Source organism: Hemicordylus capensis, chromosome 2 (assembly GCF_027244095.1).
Source record: "Hemicordylus capensis ecotype Gifberg chromosome 2, rHemCap1.1.pri, whole genome shotgun sequence".
Lineage (NCBI taxonomy): Eukaryota > Metazoa > Chordata > Lepidosauria > Squamata > Cordylidae > Hemicordylus > Hemicordylus capensis.
The window spans coordinates 121,737,470-121,757,614 of NC_069658.1; the positions used below are offsets into that span (position 1 = coordinate 121,737,470).

At 40.9% G+C, this 20,145-nt stretch overlaps 1 protein-coding gene across 6 annotated transcripts in view; it reads right to left on the reverse strand.

Moving 5' to 3' along the window:
- Nucleotides 1–20,145, reverse strand: part of SLC24A2 (solute carrier family 24 member 2) — a 145,026-nt gene that overhangs the window by 58,710 nt on the left and 66,171 nt on the right. For 4 of the 6 annotated variants that reach the window (XM_053299911.1, XM_053299910.1, XM_053299909.1 and 1 more), the window contains exons 3-4: nt 13,516–13,545; nt 9,278–9,386 (exon numbers count right to left, since the gene is read on the reverse strand). In XM_053299911.1, the coding sequence (XP_053155886.1) occupies nt 9,278–9,386; nt 13,516–13,545 (139 nt within the window). The remainder of the gene's footprint in view (nt 1–9,277; nt 9,387–13,515; nt 13,546–20,145) is intronic. The other 2 variants (XM_053299912.1, XM_053299915.1) reach the window with 1 other exon arrangement.

A 20,145-nucleotide genomic window follows, 5' to 3' on the forward strand; every position in this document is an offset into this window, starting at 1 on the left:
TTTTCTTTTGCTATGACAATTTGCCAATCTTGTTACTAAAACTTTGAGGATGGGATGTACCTTAGCTGTACATTTCTTATTGGCTAGAATGTACATTCCGTTTAAGAATAGCTAATTCTTTCTTGCTATTTCGTCTTAATACTGGGCACCATCTATACTCATTAGTCATTACTAAGCACCACTGAAACCAATAAGACAGTAATGACTAACTTAGTCTGGATGCTGCCCACTACTTACAAATGAAATATTCTAGCCTAAAATGTATTATTTATATGAAAGTACTGGTTATCCATGGAGGTTCCATTCTCAGCTACAACCACGTATAATGGAACAACGGAAAACAAGACATTAAGGCTATGGGAATGTGGCGGGGGGGCAGGGTTAGGTTCCTGGAGGCTAAAGGAAAGTGCTTAAAATGCATAAAAAGGCAGAAGTAATGGAAATAACATGCTCTGAGAGTCTCCAGCTGCCCAGCAATGTCCCCGCTCAAGCCCCAGCAATTTACTGTGAAAAACTGCAGGAGAAAATTGGATTTTTGGAAGAAAGAGCCACAAAATGGCTCCTTTCAGCAAAATGGTGGCTAGAAATTACCTTGGAGGTCATTTCCAGCCACCAAGGAATCACGGACACATGAATTTCAACCTTTTTTTGGAAGCACATATACCAGGGTTGGGTCTCCATTGCACAACCGCGGATACGTGAAACTGCATGTGCCAGGACCTTGTGTAACGAGGTCCACCTATACAGGTACTATTTTATAAAGAAAGAAATTGTATAAGAAAGAAACCTTCATCTGCTAGGCCTGATCATGCAGCAGTACCATAACAACGGTTAAAATGAGGTTTGTTTCAGAAGGTTCACCTTGTTCTAGCGAATTTGTTCTCCACAAAAGATGTTTAATACAGTACCAATGAGGAGCACAAACATATTTAAAAGGGCTCTTGAATTTGAACTGGGGAGATAAGCAGTGAGGAAAGAAGCCTTGCACTAATTTTATTACGTCGTGGTTGTGTGTGTGTGTGTGTGTGTGCGTGCGCGCATGTGCACTTTTTAAAGGGGTTATTCAAGAGCTTATGTGGAAGACCAGGGAACTAAGTCTTCAACCTTTAAAGTAGAAGGTTCGAAAGTTTGGGTGGTACAGAAGTTTAATAAACAAACAAACAAACAAAATTAAAATTTAAAACTACAGAATATTCTGGGCAGGACAATGAGGTAAGGTGGGTTGAATACAAGTGGCTCTTTTGCCACAACTGATGTCATGGTTTGGTTGTCCATTTGTTGTGCACTGAATACAACCAAAACCTGGGATTTTTTTTCACACTGGCAAAATTGCTGGTGTAATTACAACCTGACATATGTATAGCAGTTATATGGGTGCTAGTGCTAGATCAACATAGTTGAAATGTGCTCCAAGTGTTTCAGGACCTCTATTTCCAGGTGCTGGAACACTTTGAGGTGCCCCAGCCAAATTGTTTAGCTGGGGACGAGCGGGCACTTTAAAGGAAAGAAGGCATGTCTTACCTGCCCTCCGTTACACCTTCAGTGCCCCCCAGTGAGGCACTGTTTGTATTAAGCAGCCGGGCTCTCTGTTTGCATGGCTGCATTTGCTAGGAAACAGGAAGTTACTTGTTCCCAGCAGGAAATGGCATCTGAGCATGTGCAGACGATGGCATTCACAAACAATACTATTTCCTCCCTCTAAAGTGCCCACTTTCCGCTGCCCTGGATATGCGCAAAACACTTCATGCACATCCCTAATTACTAGTGTATGGTCCAAGGAAAAGAGCAGGGCCTAACACAGAGATGTTTTGGGAATAAATCAGTCAAATCTATAATAACCGAGACGGAGGAAAGCAAAATAAAGGTTTAAGGAAGACAAATGTTGAAAGGAAAAATAAAGGGTGCAGGAACAGCAGAATACATGAAGAAGGAAATTCAAATAAGCTATATACAGGCATCAGAGGCAGTTAGGGGAAGAAAGCATGAGGATCATGGTATCAAACACCCCAAACATAAAATGAAAAGCTACACTTAATGATATCAGATATCCAGTATTGTTCTATCAGATACACAGTCATAGCCAGGCCATATGGAAATGAACAGAAAGAAAGTTAAGTCCAGGCTAGCAGAAATAAGAAAGTAGGAAAAGAGATGTTCAGAAAGATGAATACAACTCCTTGGCACAGTCTGTGATCTGATTGTTCAGCTCGGCAGGGTAGGTTATCAATATAAATAATTTAAAAATATTACACTAATTTGAGATAATCAGACAACTTTTTAAAATTATGATACTGCAGATGTGAATCCACTCTCTCAGGTTATGCAGGAATAGCCACTGAATTTACATTCAGTGCAAACAGCATCAAGCAAAGAGAAGTTTATTTTGCATCACACATCTTGATTTTACCATTCAAAATAATACTCAGAACATTAAAAGATGTTGTGCAGCTGTAACTTAAACACTCAGGCACTTCTTCCTTGTTTCCTCCATTGTATCACATGCTCTCTGGAGAAGACACTAACAGAACAATATTCGTAATCAGGAATTTTGGAGGTTAAAGGAATCAGGGTTGCAGAACTCCAGCCCGCCTGCAGATGTTGGACTACAGCTCTCACCACAATACCTGACTATAATCTACTGTGGCTGGGGATGATGAGAGCTGTAGTCTAAAAACAGCTGGAGGCCTGAAGTTGCACAGCCCTGACATAGCTCATGTATCAAGGAAATTCCATGAAAAAACCTTTGTGAATTAGGATTCGACAGAAAGATGAGTCAGGATTGTCTAATTAATATATATTGTCATCCTTTCTTCTATGCCTATTGACGACTCCTTCTCCTCCTCAGTAACCTATTTTCACCTGCAATGCTAAGCATTTCCTCACCCCTGCAAGTCCCACCTGACACAAGCATGAAGTTGTGTGACTGTATGTAGCATTAGGTCTCTTTCAGGCAGCTAGAGTATGTGGGTATGCAGCATTAAGACTGTATGCAGCATTCAGCATTCATTATGCTTCAGAATCAGTCCTTCATAAATTAGAAAAAATTGAAGTAATAGTGGCAATTTTCATGGGAAAAATACAACTTACCAGCTCATGTTGAATCTAACTGATAAATAAATCAAATTGGAAAAGCAGCTATTAATGGCATAAATAACTTAGGACTTACAAACTGGCAAGTTGATAACTCTTATAGGATTAGCTCCTGTTGGTGCAGAAGCATGTAAGTATTACACTTACATATTCACAGAGAAATGGGTTTGGTCAAGTAAAAGATATTACTTTTGGTTCATTCTGTGGCACCAGACATAAATATTGTCAATGACAACCTTCCAGGTAAATAATGATGTGCAAATATATGTACAGTAGTTCTTTTTCCTACAGAGACAAATATACAACGTTTAAATAATAGGGAGAGTAAACAAAATGGGGGAGGTTAACTTTCAGAAATCACCCCCCTTCCCTCTGCTGCCCCCTGTGCCCTCTGAAAATACATTCCTGAGCGTTGGAAGAGTTCCACAACTTTTACTCTGAATGCTACCCAATGGGTTCAGTCCAGTCTGCTGCAGTTGCAGTGGTTAAGTTATCCCTATAATACATAAAATCCCCCTATAATTTTCCTCAAAGTGATCCCTATAATTTCCCCCCGCTAAGCCCATGGGGCATGTGTGCACAGGTATGGTACCATGCAGTTATGGGTACACTCCAGAGATAAGAGTTCATCTGCTACATATGGCAAATGGCTTGTCTGAAGTGAAGTGCTAAATATACCGCCTCCTCCTTTCATTGGTATTGGGCCCCCTATTCAAAACACAGATGGTAATATTCAGCTGCGTCTTATGCATATTTAGAGAGCTTACAGAAATCAAATATGAGAAACCATTTATCTTGCTGAATAGCGTTGAGAAATCTGTGTTAGATTTGTCATTTATAACAAGGTTTTAATGTGTAAATGAACAACTTGTGTGGAAATGTATCTTCATTACACATTAACTGTAGAAGGACAGACTCACTAATTATGTAGCCTTCAGTGGGCAACATCCTCAGTAACTCTGCATTTGCATGCTAGGAAGAAATGTCCTTGCCATTTAATTTATGTATTAGTTTATTACTGTATGTAAACTGCTTTGGGAACTTGGTTGAAAAGTGCTATATAAATATTCGTTGTATTGTATTGTTCTGCTAAGGAGCTTCTGGATCTCTGCAGTGCTTATCACACAGGGTGTGATTTTCACCACTCTCTCTTTCCCCCAGAAATGCCTGCACCGCAGAAATATGTCCTTGAGGGCTGCATGACCCTCAGGGATGTATTTTTGGGTGATGCAGGCCCCTTCTGAAGGAAGGGGCAGGGAGGCAAAAAAAAGCCTTGCACGATAAGTGCACTGATGTTCTGGAAGCTCCCTGCAGTGGGGATACTTCTTGCCAGCACTCGGGTGCATGATTAGTGAGGATGTCAGCCACCATATACCAAACAACAGCAAGTTGATCAATGCATGTGTGAGAGAGAAAGTAACCTTGATTCTTCTGTAGGTAATCAAAGCAGGTAATGAAGTATATATAATAGTTACACAATAGCTGAATATGGGCATCTACACACAAGGCAACAATGGACAGAATTGAGACAAAGTTAGTCATGACTAAGCACCACTGAAATAAATGAGACAAGCTAAGCTCCATTAATTTCAATGGGATTTAATCTTCTGGATCCTGCCCGGTAATTTTCAACAGATCTAAGTCTGCATATGTACCTGTATCTAAATTGCAATAACTTCACTTATATGAAGATAAGGTCATGAAGGGAACAGGTTGGAGGAGCCGCAGTCTCATACTTCAACTGGAAATTCAAAGGGAAACATCCAGGGTCCAGGCTCAGAAGTGGCAATTGTAGTCACAGGGGAGAGATAACAGGGAAGAGATCCCCTGTAATTGTAGTCACAGGGGAGAGATCTCTTTTCATGACAGGAGTGAGAATTATATCTTCAAATATTTTCTCAGTTTTATTTCAACGAACACATTTTAAGCCCTGTATAGAAATTTTTGCAAAATTATTTTAAAACAAATAATAACAAAACCCTGTTCATTTTTTAAAAAATTCCATACACTAAGTGCACTTATCACAGCATAAAGCAGAGCCATCTCTGCCATCAGAATGCAATTTATTTCTAATTTATACCAGACAGAAAGCTAGAAATTCAATTTTCTGTCATGGGCTTTGTAATGGAAAGCTATGTCTTGAGAATCCCTGATAAAGAGTATTGAGCTAGGGGCTTTGCTCTTGCCCCTCCCTTTATGAAAAGCATTAACAGATCTAAAAATATACCTTCTTTAGCTGCCTGAAAGAATTTACATTTATTTATCTAGGTATGTTAATATCTCTTAAGCTAATCAGATGTTTAATATCATGTTTGCATTTTCAAAAATAACGAAATGTCTCTTGCAGGTGTACTGAAGAAGTAACAGAAACATGTTGAGATTTAAGTACAAATGATGGCTTAAAGCCAAAAATAGATATTCTAATTCTCCTTTGTGTACTTGTCAAAAGCTGAGGTTGGAAGGTTTGAGGTTTCCTCCTGAAGGAAATGAATTTGCAAATGCCTCAGGAAACATTTTGCTGCAGTCACAACTTTTCTTCCTACTCCTGGGGTATCTGTGTTCCCTTAGCAAGGACTAGAGTGTCTTTATAAAAAGACATAACACAGACACAGGAGCAGGGGAAGCTGCAAACATGCCCTTTTGTTCAGTACCAGCAAATTTTAGAGTCAGGAAGCCAAAGAATAAGATTTCTGGAAAGGTCATCCACAGTTGGGCAACGAGGCAATTGCTAAGTGGTGGTTCTCTTGTATTCTTGTAGGGGGACAACAATTGGTCTTTTAATCCCAGCAGTGCCTTTTCCAAGGGCTATTTGCTGATGTCTTCCTTGTTTTGAGATTGTGCGCCCCATGGGGGTGGGGATAATAATAATGGCTGACAACTGGCCACAGACATACGTTTGGGGTGGTTTATAAATATGTCATAAATAAATAAATAATCCAGAGAAATTAACTGCATGCAAAACTGTTGTCTAGCAAACAACAAAGTATGCAAAGTATGGAGCCTGTGTTCCTGACTAGTGTTGTGCATGCAATCAGACGCCTACTTGGGGCATCACAACAGTTGCACAACTACAGCATGTCTCATTTATTTCAATAAGAACTTTTGTGCATGATTACTACAGAGTAATCTGCAAATCCCCACGTTTTAGCCCAACTAAGTCATCCTCTTGGGCTAGCACAATTCCATATGCAGTTAATTGCTCTGGATGTTGGGCAATATGTCCCTTAATTTGATAGAGAGAGCTAGTGTGGTGTCATGGTTGGGCTGAGAAGATTGGCCGTGAAGTTCACTGGGGACTTTGGGCTACTCACACTCTTAAACTTCTTGTGAAATTTAATCTACTTCACAGAGGATAAAATGTATACAACTCTGACCACCCTGCAAGAAATCAGGGAACAAGAGAGTTTAATCAAAACATAATAAATACTTACAATCTATTTAATGATAATCATAAATAATTGCTTTTAAGAACTAATTTTAACATTTCTATATGTGAAATTGCTTTTTTCAAAGCAATTTATGTAGTATAATATAATGTGAATATGACAAACCTTTATCTTAAAACACATATGTAATAAAAGTAAATTCATCATGCTTTGTGTATATGCATAGCACACATCTCTACAACACACACTTGTGTTCCTTGTCTGTGCACAGATACTTTGTGGCCTAGAGTCACACAGAGTGGGAGAAAAACTGACAGCACTATTGCCAAAGAGTGTTATATTCACTGATGAAGATTCTATGGAGAGTAGCAGTGCAGCAGTGACTATGCTTGATCAGGGTCTGTGTTCTAGAAGAGCCTGGACTACTCCCTGTATTTTCTTTGTTATCCATCATTTTTTACATCATATAACATAATACAACTTTTGCACGACTTAAATTTTTGAACTGCACATGAACTTTTGGAATTTTGGGTCCAGTTGCATTTTTTTTTTTAAGCCATGGAGCAGAAGAAAAGGGGAAATTTACAATAAACATACATTAAAGATTTTGGTTAATTAACTATTGAGAATGATGCTCAAAAACCCTGGAAACAATCAGTTGATTTCTATGGGTTTGCTGTATGGACAAAATGACGTGAGAACGAACAAACTTGGTGGTGTAGCATACTGATTAAGAGACTGAAGTCACAAGTCCACAGTCTGAAACTTGCCTCTTCCCTGAACTCATTAAGGGGCTGGAAGAAAGCAACTCCCCTCCAACTCAGCCCCCTCCCCATCTGTAAAATGAAGATGATAATATTGTCTTACCTTACAAGGTTATTATAAGGAGAGCAAGATAATGTATGTGAACTGCTCTGAACATTTTAAAACACTATATCAATCAATGCTAAGTATTATTACTTTCTAGAAGACAAACAACTAGAAAGGAGGACTTAATGGTCTCAAGCATGTTTTAATCCCTTTTAAATGCCCTACTATAGGACTGCTAGTGCCATAATAGGATGGCAGTGGAATACTGATTATTTTTTAATTAGCAGTGCATTCTGATATTTTAAGTGTCCTACATAGGCTGATATTTTAGGAGAGTGCACGAATGCTTCTGTCAGACATCAATATATGACTCATACAGTTTGAATCTGTGACATTGCTGCACCAAAAATGCCTTTCACTCAGAAACCGTTTTCTGGGATTTGGCAGAAGTATAAGGTCCATGTCACCTTAAAGATTTAGTGCTGCTAACATGAAGAATATTGCTACTATGCAGATTTTAAAGACCAAATCAGACAAGGGTATGAACTGCCAAAAGCCAGGCTGAAATCTATAAGACCTACTGACCCAAGCGCTTTGAGAAAAGAACTTTATACCTATACTGTACAGTTAAGGCAGTTTGCATGTGACTTATATTGGAGAATGGATAATAAACATTTAAACCAACTTCCTCCTCTTTATGAAGTGGGGGGGGGAACCCAGGTGCAAGCTCCTTCTGTGATCAGATCTCTGCTCATGGAAAGTTCATCGGCTAGTCTGGGGGATTTCTCTCCTCCTGCTGCAATTCCCCCATGCCCCATTCCACCCTGTTCCCCAAGTACCTCCCAGCCCTGAGGAATGGCTCTTTGTATGGCCTGGAGGGCTGCTGTGGGGAGGAGGCGACAGGGAAGTTTGCTTGCACACGTTTTCTTGCAGCCAGTGATGTAGGCTCCAACCCCCAATTTAAACAGGTGTCTTTAAAAAAAAAGAAAGATCGAAAGATATAGTTCAGTCACTTCTGATGCTTTTTAAAAAAACAAAAAGCCAAAACTGACATTCCACACAGAGCATCATTGGCAGATTTTGTGCAGGGTCATGATATTCCTATGACAATACAGTAGCATGACTTTGTTCACACCCAGAAATCACTGATCATTTCCATTAATGTAGTCAAAGCGTATTACATACTTGCCTGAGACAAGTCTTGGAGAGACTGAGAACCAAGGCTGGCCTCAGGCTTTGGGTAAACTTTCCTCATCTTGGGTGGACCCCAAGAGTCACTCTGCCACCACCACATGAAGGCTATGGGCACAGAGGTGGTCTCAGGTATCAGCAATGGGCCCTTCTGAAGGCCCAAGGCTCTTGGCAGCTATGCTGACCCCTCATGCCAGCCTTGAATAGAACACAGGACACGGAAGAGTACCCTCTACATTTCCATGACCCTAAACCAAAATAAAATGATTAGATCTTACTTTAGAGAGATGCGTAGCTTTTACGTTTTAAACCGAAATAAAATTTGTTTTCAAGTAAACCAGATTTCCTTGTGTTTTCAGAACAGAGCAATTTAACTTCTGCAGTCACTGGAGCTTGGAAATTATCAAGTTGTCTGCATTATCAGTTGTGCATGCCCTCGATATACCAGCATTTTCAGACTACATATATAAGTGCATGAAAACTAAGTCATGTTTATAAGAATATAGCACACACTTACTTTAATCTCATGGGAAAAAGTAGAATTATTTCAGCAGCACCTATATTAAAATAGACTTTAATTGCTTATGATTAGTGGAACTTTACAGTAGTGCAAGTCCTACTAAAATGAGCAGAATGCATAAATTTGAAGTTCTTGGTGAACTGTGCCCTCAGAAAACAGAAGAGACATTAGGTTCTGGAGACGATTTACAAGAGACTGAGAGAGAGAGGGAGGGAGGGAGGGAGAGAGAGAGGGGGCAGAATGAGAACACACACAACATAATAAAGCTACAGTGTGATACCTTCAGCAAGTGGGTCAAGGGTGTGAATCATAAGGTGGAAAATGCTGCTCCTCATTACGCTGTTGTGCAGAGATGCAGAACTCCCACCACGCTGGAGACGAGGCTTAGTCTAAACGGGAGAAAGGACAAAAGCCTCATGAAGTGTTTTGGGGAAACAGTTCTACTTCATGTATTATGAGACTGTGATTCCTCTTTATTACATACTTAAAAGAGATGTTTTATTTACATATCAGGAAAGACAAGACTCGGTCTATGATAAGATAAATGGTACAGTCTTAATACTTTACAGCTTTATATACTGCTGTTTTCGGTATCTTGAACACTCTGCAGGCACCATAAAAACAACTATTTTTATAGCAGTGGCAGACCACCCTCAGGCTATACTGGAAATATTTTGGGTACATTCAAGCAAAATAATATGGGCTCCAAACTGGGTTCAGAGAGGTTCAGGCCCCTACCACAGTGTTCCAATGCAACTATTTTCCTATTTCCTTCCTTACTGATGACAAGGCAGCAGTGGGTGGTTTGTAGCAGGTGCTGTAGCAATGCCTACGCTTATCTAGAGATGGTGGAAACCACTGGACTTGTAGTTCCCCTGGTCTCTAAGTGGCACTGCATAGTTCCACAGTAGCATCTAGAGACATTGGCCGACATCCAGACTAGCACTGCACCATCAAATGGGGGGTATGATTTTCAGCTATCTCCCCTTCCCTCTGAAGCCACCGAGCCTTCCAAAATATGTCCATTAAGGCTATGTAACCCTCAAGAATGTATTTTCAGGGGCACAATAGAGAGAAGGGGAGATTGTCAAAAATCGTTCCTCTCCCCTTGCATGACTGTGCAGCATTAGTCTCGATGTCAGCCACAGTTGTATCAACGCAGTGCAAGTCTAGATGTCAGTCACTGGGAATTATATTTTCCATGTACCTGGATTTTGCTGCATGTGTTCATGGCAGCATCTAGAGCATATATCCTGAGGCCAAATATAATGATGGAGTCCAAGAGTCCTTCCTGCCACACACATGCTTTTGCTGAGCTAGTTAAAACTGGGGGAAGAAAGGAAACAATGCCAAGGCATCTGGGGTGGGCGAATGGGACTAATCCATTTAGGATGGGCACAACATCTGGAGCACTGGGGTCTGATCCAAAATGTATTGGGAGGCAGATCTATCAAATCCAGCATTTGAATTCCTCACTTACAGACCCACCCCATCTCTAACAGCAGCCAATCCTTGCTCTTTGATAAATGTACCTTATGATACAAGCATTTCCAAACATGTGTTTCATTAAAAAAGGGGAGCTACAGCAAGAGCAGATCAAAGAGTTGTTGCACAGTTAGCGTGAGCAAGTGCTTTCAACCAACGGAACTGATCAATAGTTTATCTTTGTTCAGTATTGAGCTGATCATATGAACTGATTCCAAGGCATCTAAAAATACTCAAAGATGGGGCATAATATCTACATGTTTAAGTAGAGAGGATGGCTTGTTCACTTTTTTGTCTCTTTTGACAACTTTCAGTAAGATGCTGAGCCTTCACAGGAATATAGAAGCAAAATGGGGAGGCATTTTGAGTGAACATGTTTTATAAGGACCTCTCTGTTACATCCTCTAGTCTTAAATTCTCATCCCAGCAATCAGCTTTAGAGAGATGAAAATTATGAAAAACAGAAGACAAAATTGTCCCAAGTAGCATTTAAAAATGTGTTCATGCAATCTTTTCCAACAGATGCACATTGTTGATCTGTAGGGGCAGTTTTGCCTTTGTATCAGACTATGAAACAAACATGTATAGCATCAGATATTAATGAAATACCTGTATAATAAGTTACGCTCTCCCCTTAAAATACACTGGAGAGGAACACAGCAACATAGGAAGCTGCCTTACACCAAGTCATAATGAGATCATTGGTCTACACAGTACTGTCTACACAGACTCACAGTGACTTCTCCAAGGTTGCAAGCAGGAGTTTCTCTCAGCCCTATCTTGGAGATGCCAGGGAGGGAACTTGGAATCTTCTGCATGCAAGGATGGAGATGTATCCTTCCTAGAGCGACCCCATTCCCTATGGAGAATATCTTACAGTGCTCACATGTAGTGTCCCATTCAAATGCAAACCAGGGCAGCCCCTGCTTAGAAAAGGGGACAATTCATGCTTGCTTCCACAAGACCAGCAGAGAAGGAAGAATAATTTGCAGGTGTATTCATGTATGCTAAATGGAAAGGCTGTGACTGATATATATGAACCATCAGAAGTGTAAGAGAAAAGGCACAAGTTTTGAACATGGGTATTGTGGCTGAGTACCAAAGTCATTATATAACATGCAGCTTTAAGATTATTCTAACACAGAAGATATGATATAGCAACTGTAAAAATTTGCAACCAGTTTAAAGATGAAATGGTTATAGCTTGTTTCTCAGTATGAATAATGATTACAAGCTCCAATGGTCTGTAAAATGGACAAGATCTTACCACTGCAATCAATCAACATGCAGGAAACATTCTGGTTTTTTTAGAAAACATTAATGCTATAGATACATTCATTTTTCCTTTTAAAAAACCAAATCAAATAAAAATGTGGAATGCCAGAATGGACGTCATGGAATTCCTTGATTTGTAATTGTGTACATACACGTACACACATTTTAAGCTGCTTTTAACCACTTGATTTGTTTTGAACTTTTAATGTATAGAATTATTTTAATGGGTTTTAATTGTTTCAACTGTTATGTAAACCGTATATTCCAAAAGTGGTTCAAGGCAATGAACAATACACAACATAAAACAAAACAAAAAGCAAATAAGTTATACATAAAGAATAGTGACCCACATGTTCTGCAGTGTTAGGCCAGTGGAGCAAGAGCCACTCTCTTACAGAAGCTGCTGCAGAGTTCAGCCAAAGCTTGTTCCACAGCCAAGTGTACATGGAGTGGGGATGGGAAGCCATTTTTTCTGCTAACCCCCTTCAAAAATACTTCCAGGTGTCTAGAAATATGTCTTTGAGGGCTGTGTGACCCTCAGGGACATATTTCTGGAAGCCAGTAGGCACTTTTGGAGAATAGGGAAAATCATTCCCCTCCTCCTCCCTCACCTGCAGGACAAGCCTTTGGCTGAGCTCAGCAGTAGCTTCTCTGGGTGGGTGCAGCTCTTGCCCGCCTCCCCAATGCTGCAGAACATGTGGATCAGTAAAAACAATCCATTGAAATGACAGCAATAAGCATTTTTAAAGACAGGAACAACAGGAATAATGACTCACATGTTGCACAGCAAAATGAAGGTGGATGCTCTAGGCTCCTAGTGAAATGAAGCAGTCTTGCCTTTTTGTGCAAGACTACAAATACTTAAAGTAGCACTCCCACACTCCAGAAGTGCTATTTCAATCGGAAACATGTTGCTTGATTGTAAGTGGCATGTTTCCAATCTAAATAGCACTTCCTGAGTGCAGGCACACTATTTTAAGTATCTGTACTCTTGCATAAAAGCACAAGGCCATTGGAGCTTCATTAGGTGCCTTCAGCAGCATGGGATAAATCGAAGTTGCACCTCCATTATGGGTGCTCGTTCCATTAAGTATTTGCACTCTTGTGCAAAAGTACAAGACTGTCAGCACTTCGTTTGGAGTCTGCAGAAGGGCAGGGGATGACCATTGCTTACATTTTGCTGCATGCAGGGACCAATAATTTTTGTTTTACATTCTCCTTACTTAAACAAGCATGTTTTACTGCCAGCTGTGTCAGAAGCTCAACTTCTAAGCAGCTGCCCTTTTTAAAAAAAATGTACAATGCTCTTGGGCAACACTGCATCCTAGGGCATATAGTTCAAAAAAATGGCTGGAGGCACCTTTGTAGTACAGCTCTTGCCACTTCTGACACAGGCAGCTTCTAAAAGTTTAATAAAAGTAAATGGGAGAAAAACAAATCCAGACCCTATGAACACATCCCAGAAAGTGGGCCCAAAATGTACAACCTAGAAGCCCCCCAAATTAATGGGGTTCACCAGACCCATATATAGGGTTTCCCAAATGAAGTACATACCCCTAAATATATATAGGTAATGGGCAGCAACCAGACTAGTTAGCATTGAAAGCAATGAGACAAGTTAATCATGACTAAATTAAGTCCCATTATATTTATTTGGACTTAGTTATGACTAAAATAATCTGGATGCTGCTCACTAATATTGGCTGTAAGTTTTTTCACCAGTATTTCTAGATATAAAAAGATATAACTGCTGCATACCATCAATGTCTGGTCATCCTTCTCTGCAGGCTGCATGAATGGGAAAAAGACAAAACAAAACAGTAAGTTGGATGATGAAGCATGCAAACATTTTGAGCATTAAATGAAATGAGCATTAAATGAAATGAGCATTAAATGAAATGAGCATTAAATGAAATGAGCATTAAAAATAAACAAGTGTTAAAGACAGCACAACAACTATTTGTGTGGTACCCTTTAGGTTTTTTTGGTGCTATTTTACAACCTCAGAAATACACTAGTGTAAATTCTCCAGAAAGGATTACTATCTGACTGCCATGGGACTCTTACCTAAACTACATTTGAGCTATTACTCTAAGTAAGGGCCATGGAAAATTAAGGACCTTAGAGTAAGCCTGTAATAAGTGGAATCATTTGAATGATTGACAATGACTGTCATGACATTTTGAAATGGAAAATTGTGTATTTCCATTTCCAATTGAAAGTTGTTCAATATTTATATTGAATGTAATATCATTGCTATTTAGAGACTAAAGCAGAGCAATAAAAACCTACCTCCACGCAAGCAAACCTCTAATCAGTTCAGTTTTCTGGGTTGCACCAGAAACAATAATTCAAAATGACTGATGACTTCCCATTATCCAAATCTCAGTGGTCTATAACCACAATTATCCCGATTCACTGGTATCCATCATGTAATACCATTTCATCTTATTCCTAGGTAAACAGTGCTTTAATTTATTGGATTTGACTGTACAAATGCTTTGGATAAATGATTGTACTGTTTCTTTTATAAAACCTGGGAGTATTGTGGCAATGACTGATAAACCACCCAGAGTCGCAAGTTCAGGGCAGTATAAAATATGTTAAACAAACCACAACCCTCCTCAATGTGACCACAACTCTCCTCAACTTGCTGCTTGCCTTTCTCCACAGCTTTTACTTTAAAAGGTACACTTTAAGTTCCTCAGGACTCCAAGTGGGAGACTGTGGGAATCATAGTTCCACAGCCGCATCACTTAAAAGAACTACAATTCCCACAATTCCCTGCATCAGTTGGGAACCAACAAAGAGCTTAAAGGGATGAAAAGGTACTTCAAAGTAGAAGTTACACAGAAAGTCAAGTGGCAAGTTGGCTGGCTCCAATGCGCCAGGGGAGTGAACAGAATGTTGTGCTTGCTGTCTCCTGCACACACACACACACCCAGGGTAAGGGAAGGGGATGGGGAGAGGGAATTGGTGGGCAGGGAGGTCAGACAGGCATGTCAGACCTTTGATAGAGTTCCACAATGAAAGGAGAAAATTTAGCTGGAGTTCCAACTGTTGGGGGTACCTCCTGTCATTGCAGAACTCATTTACTCATTACAATAATAGGTCACATAGGGTCCAACATTCCTGTCGGATCCAACCTGATGCACAGCTCCTTCCTTGAACCTCTTATATTATTTTATAGAGTAAGGCTTTATGCCACATTCCTTCTTCCTTCTGGTTCATTGATAGAATTACAGGGTTGTTTCCAATATTTTTGCAACTACTGCAACTGATGCTGACATCAACATTTTCCCTATCAACTTCCAGTAGTTTTAAACTAATCCTGGCTGTTCTCTCATATTGGTCTATCCAGATGGTAAATAAGCTCACCATACAGGCATTTGTTTTCTTCTAATTTTCTTGTAATTTTTTTTTTAAAAATGCACATGTTGCACTGAAACAAAAACTATTATTACTTGTCTGCAATGTCTTAATCTTTCCAGGTGGAACATGCAGACTAGAATAAGCAACAAAAAGAGGTTCTTCAGTAGGATCTTCATTTAATCCTAGTAGCTGACATCCAGACTAGCATTGCACTTGTGTAGCAGTAGTAGACATACAGACGAGGCCTGCGTCATTGCAGGAGAAGGATGAGTGATTTTCAGAGCCCCCTTCCCTCTGAAGCCCACTGTGCCTACTGAAAATATGTCCCTGAGAGCAGTAGGGCCCTCAGGGACATGTTTTTAGGAGGCACAGTGGGCTTCAGAGGCAAGGAGAGATTGTCAACAATTGCCCATCCCTCCTTGTATGATGGCACAGGATTATTCTGGATGTCAGGCACTGCTGTACCGACTCAGTGCTAATCTGGATGTCAGCCAGTGATTCTTGCTCTAATAGCTTTTCCCATCAAAGATGACACAAAGAAAGAAAATTGAAGCTTCTCATTCTATTACTGCTGCTACTTATATACCACATTTCAATAAAATTCCCAGAGCAGTTTACATTCTCCCACACGTGCTAGTCCAACAAAGATATGACTTGGTCTATCTTGATTCTCATTCCTGACCTGGGACTAAGTAACAAATACAATGACTCATAAAACTACAAATCTCTGCACAAAAGCAACTCATGGGTTACATATACCGTATTACAATAATGTTTGCTCAATTACTCAGATTCCTGCTTCAGATCAACAAATGGTATTATACCATAAAATGCAGCTGTCAGAGGAAATTAACCACTTCTGGGTTTAACCCCCCCCCCACCAACATGTATCAAAGTTAACCATCTGAATATTTGTTTGTAACTTTAATCTTCATGATTAAACAGGGCACAGACAGTTATGAGAAGAAACATGATGACAAAGTCTATTCCCCACCCCAACAGTAAGCATGGAGTGAACAAGAATAATTTTGACAACTAAAGAGTTGTCAGCACACAAGATGGCAGAATACTGCAGGATTATTGAACAAATATTTATGAATAACAATCCTTGGACAAGAATGTAGAATAACTGAACTTTTTGAGGCAGATCTTTGAAAGAATAATCAGCCCGAATCTAGCAGCAGAGCCAAACTAAGCAGGCTGAGGCCCTGTCGTAAAGCAACATTGTCTTTAACATTTCCCACAATACACAACAAGGTCATGAGAAGGTTAGCTAAGAATGTCAGTACAGAAGAACTCTGTAATCCGTGGGGTGTGTGTGTGTGTCCGTTCTGTGGGGGAGAGGAAGATAGTGAAACAGTGGATAATGGGGCATTAGGGCAATGGGAATTGGGGAGTTAGGTTCCTGAGGCAGTGGGGCAAAGGGGTGAAAATGGTGTGAAGGGGATGGTGCAACTGGTGCAGAAAGGCTAGCAAAATCGGCACGAAGAAGCCTGGCGAAAATGGGATTAAAACAGCCTGAAAGTGGGGGAAATTGGGAGGGGAGGAAGTGCCCTATGGTGCTCAGTCTGTCCCCAGTTGTCCAGCAATGCCTCCCAATGTTGCAATTTCTGTCTCCTACCTGGGAAAAATCGCATTCCTCCCCCCCCCTTAAAAAAAAAAAAAACCCAATTAGGCAGAAAGTGGCTCTCTTACACAAAATGGCAGGCAGAAATGACCCCAGCCTGTAGACATGTGAAAATTAACCCTTTTTTGCTGGGTTTTTCCTACATACATCGAGGTTGGGTGCCAATTACCTCACTGCAGATACACGAAACCGCACATGTTGGGTCCGCGGATAATGGGGGTCTCCTGCATGGGAAAATTATTATGTGAGAAAAAGCTGCCTCTCTATGAAAGAGGACAACCTTCTGATTCTCAGGTCAGAACTGTAGAAGAAGAATGGCAGTTTAACTCCCACTAACAGAGCAAAGTTATTTGGGGAGAAATCAACCAAGCAAGAAGTCTGGAGACAATTCTTTAAGTTTGAAGAACAAGGATTTATTTGGAAGTTACAAAAGGATAGGAAAGCTGAGCTTAAGGCTGAAAGGGGAGAGAGACCAAAACAAACAGCCATCTCTGGTGAGACAAAATGGAGACTAACACTGGAAGACCGAAGAGGGGAGGAGTCCAGCACTTTTATCCATGTCCCTAAACTCCCCCCCAGTGGTCACTATGAGACATTGCAGGTGAGAGCTGATGCTGCCAGGGTCCTCGCTCCAACAAGAATGACTCATTGCTAAAGGATACTTAATAGAGTTCTTGCATGTTCATGGCCTTTAGATTATTGCTAGTGGGGTGGGGGAAGAAATACTAACTTCTGAAGTCTTTGAATGTTAAATGAATTCTGTTATATATGACTTTACACAGAATTCTAATGTATATAATTTAATGGTAGTCATTGCCACAATCCAGCAATGGGTACAAGCCAAATTTCAAAGCAGACCACCATGCACTGATCTCCATTAAAACGTGTGTGTGTGTGTGTGTGTGTGTGTGTGTGTGTACGTACACGTGCACAATCAGCTTAAGTCTACTAGGCGTGGGGGAGTGAAACAGCAATTCCAGACAGTATTACTGTATTTGTGCAAGTACTTGTGCAACCCTCATTAGCAGCTTGTGCATACACTTGTGCACAGGCTGCTGCACCTCCATTTGTAGAACTGCACATGCCCAGCACTTATGGCTTTCCCAATCATTGCCAAAATGGCACAAAGAGTGCACTTGAGGCCTTGCCTGATAACTGCCACCATTACAGGGACCCCGCTAGAGTCTGCTAAACTCTACTGTGACAAGGAAAGATCTCGAGTGGCTCTGTTGGCACACAAGGCCCTTTGTGGCATCCTATAAGGTTCCATGTTGTTAACAAATAAGGAACATGAAGGTTTCCTTACACTAGAAATGCCTCTACTTTTCAAGGATAATTTATAAAAACAGAGCAGGTGGTCCAAGCCATGTACTATTAAGGAAGGCAAGAACAAAGATGATAAAGCCCTATGTATATTCTATATTTAAAAATCACACACAAAACACATACTTAAAACAAAATCTGCAATTTAAAAAAGAAAAGGTTTAACCCAGCCCTGCACACAAAGGCCAGGTGATAGATGGGTCTGTGGTTGAATCAGGATATGATGAAAGATCCTATATTCTCTTTGCTCCAGTCTTTATGAAGAATACAAGTATGTGCACTTAGCAGCAGAAGCAGTCAGATGAAGGCCACAGGACAAATTAACATGACATCCTTCTGGATGTGCCAAGGCTCTGTATTGGTTGCAACCAGGGCTGGCCCAAGGGTCTTTGGTGCCCTAGGAAAAGTATGACTTTGGCGTGCGCACACACACACACACAGACTCACATGTACAGGATACTTTTTTAACTGAATGGGGGAGAGTAATCAAAGTCATACTTGGTAGCCGGAGCTGGTTGGGGAAAGAAAGGGTGGTGAAGAAGGAGATTACACCTTTAAAAATCCGTAAGACCACCATTGCTGCTCTGCACTGCTGCCCAGCTCCATGCGGAGTCCATACTCACCATACTCACCTTAAGGAGGCAATGATTAGACCTCTTCTAAAGAAGCCTGCATTAGATCCCTCAGAGTTGAGCAATTATAGGCCTGTTTCCAACCTCCCATGGCTGGGCAAGGTAATTGGCCTCTCAGCTCCAGACGGTCTTGGAGGAAACTGATTATCTAGACCCATTTCAAACTGGCTTTCGGGTGGGATATGGGGTGGAGAATGCCTTAGTTGGCCCTTTGAATGATCTCCAATTGGGAATCGACAGAGGAAGTGTGACTCTTTTGGTCCTTTTGGATCTCTAGGCAGCTTTTGATACTATCAACCATAGTATCCTTATGGAACGTCTGAGGGTGTTGGGAGTGGGAGGCACTGTTTTACAGTGGTTCCGCTCCTACCTCTCGGATAGATTCCAGATGATGTTGACTGGAGATTGTTGCTCTTTGAAATCTGAAGTATGGTGTCGCTCAAGGCTCCATACTTTCTCCAGTGCTCTTTAACATCTACATGAAACCGCTGGGAGAGATCATCAGGGGATTTGGAGCTGGGTGTTGCTAGTACACTGATGACACCCAGATCTACTTCTCCATGTCAACTTCTTCAGGAGCTGGCATATCCTCCCTAAATGCCTGCCTGGAAGCAGTAAAGGGCTGGATGAGGGAGAATAAACTGAAGCTGAATCCAGATAAGATGGAGGTACTTCTTGTGCGGGTTCAGAACTCTAGAGACAATTTTGATCTAGATGGGGTCACGCGTCCCCAAAAGGAACAGGTTAGCAGTCTGGGAGTACTTCTGGATTCACACCTCTCCCTCATTTCTCAGGTTGAGGCGGTGGCCAGGGGTGTTTTCTATCAGCTCTGGCTAATACGCCAGCTGCACCTGTTTCTTGAGATCAATGACCTCAAAACAGTGGTACATCTGTTGGTAACCTCCAGACTTGACTTCTGTAATGTGCTCTACATGGGGCTGCCTTTGTACGTAGTCCGGAAACTAGTTGGTTCAGAATGTGGCAGCCAGGTTGGTCTCTGGGTCATCTTGGAGAGACCACGTTACTCCTTTACTGATGCTAGAATCCCTGCTAACTTGGCAAAGAGGCACCCTTTAACGTGGTGATTCTCTTTATTTAGCAGGGGGAGAGTAACTGGCCCTATCCACCTCCAGCACAGTATGTCCAGTGACTGTTGCTGATGTCTTTCTGATGTTTCTTTTTAGATTGAGAGCCCTTTGGGGACACGGATCCATCTTATTTATTTGTTATTTCTCTGTGTAAGCCACCCTGAGCCATTTTTGGAGGGGCGGTATAGAAATTGAATAAACAAAACAAACAAACAAACAAACAAACAAACAATAAATGGAGCTACACTGGCTGCCAATAGGTTTCTGGACAAAATACAAAGTGCTAGTTATAACTTATAAAGCCCTAAATGGATTAGGCCCTGGGTATCTAAGAGAGCATCTTCCT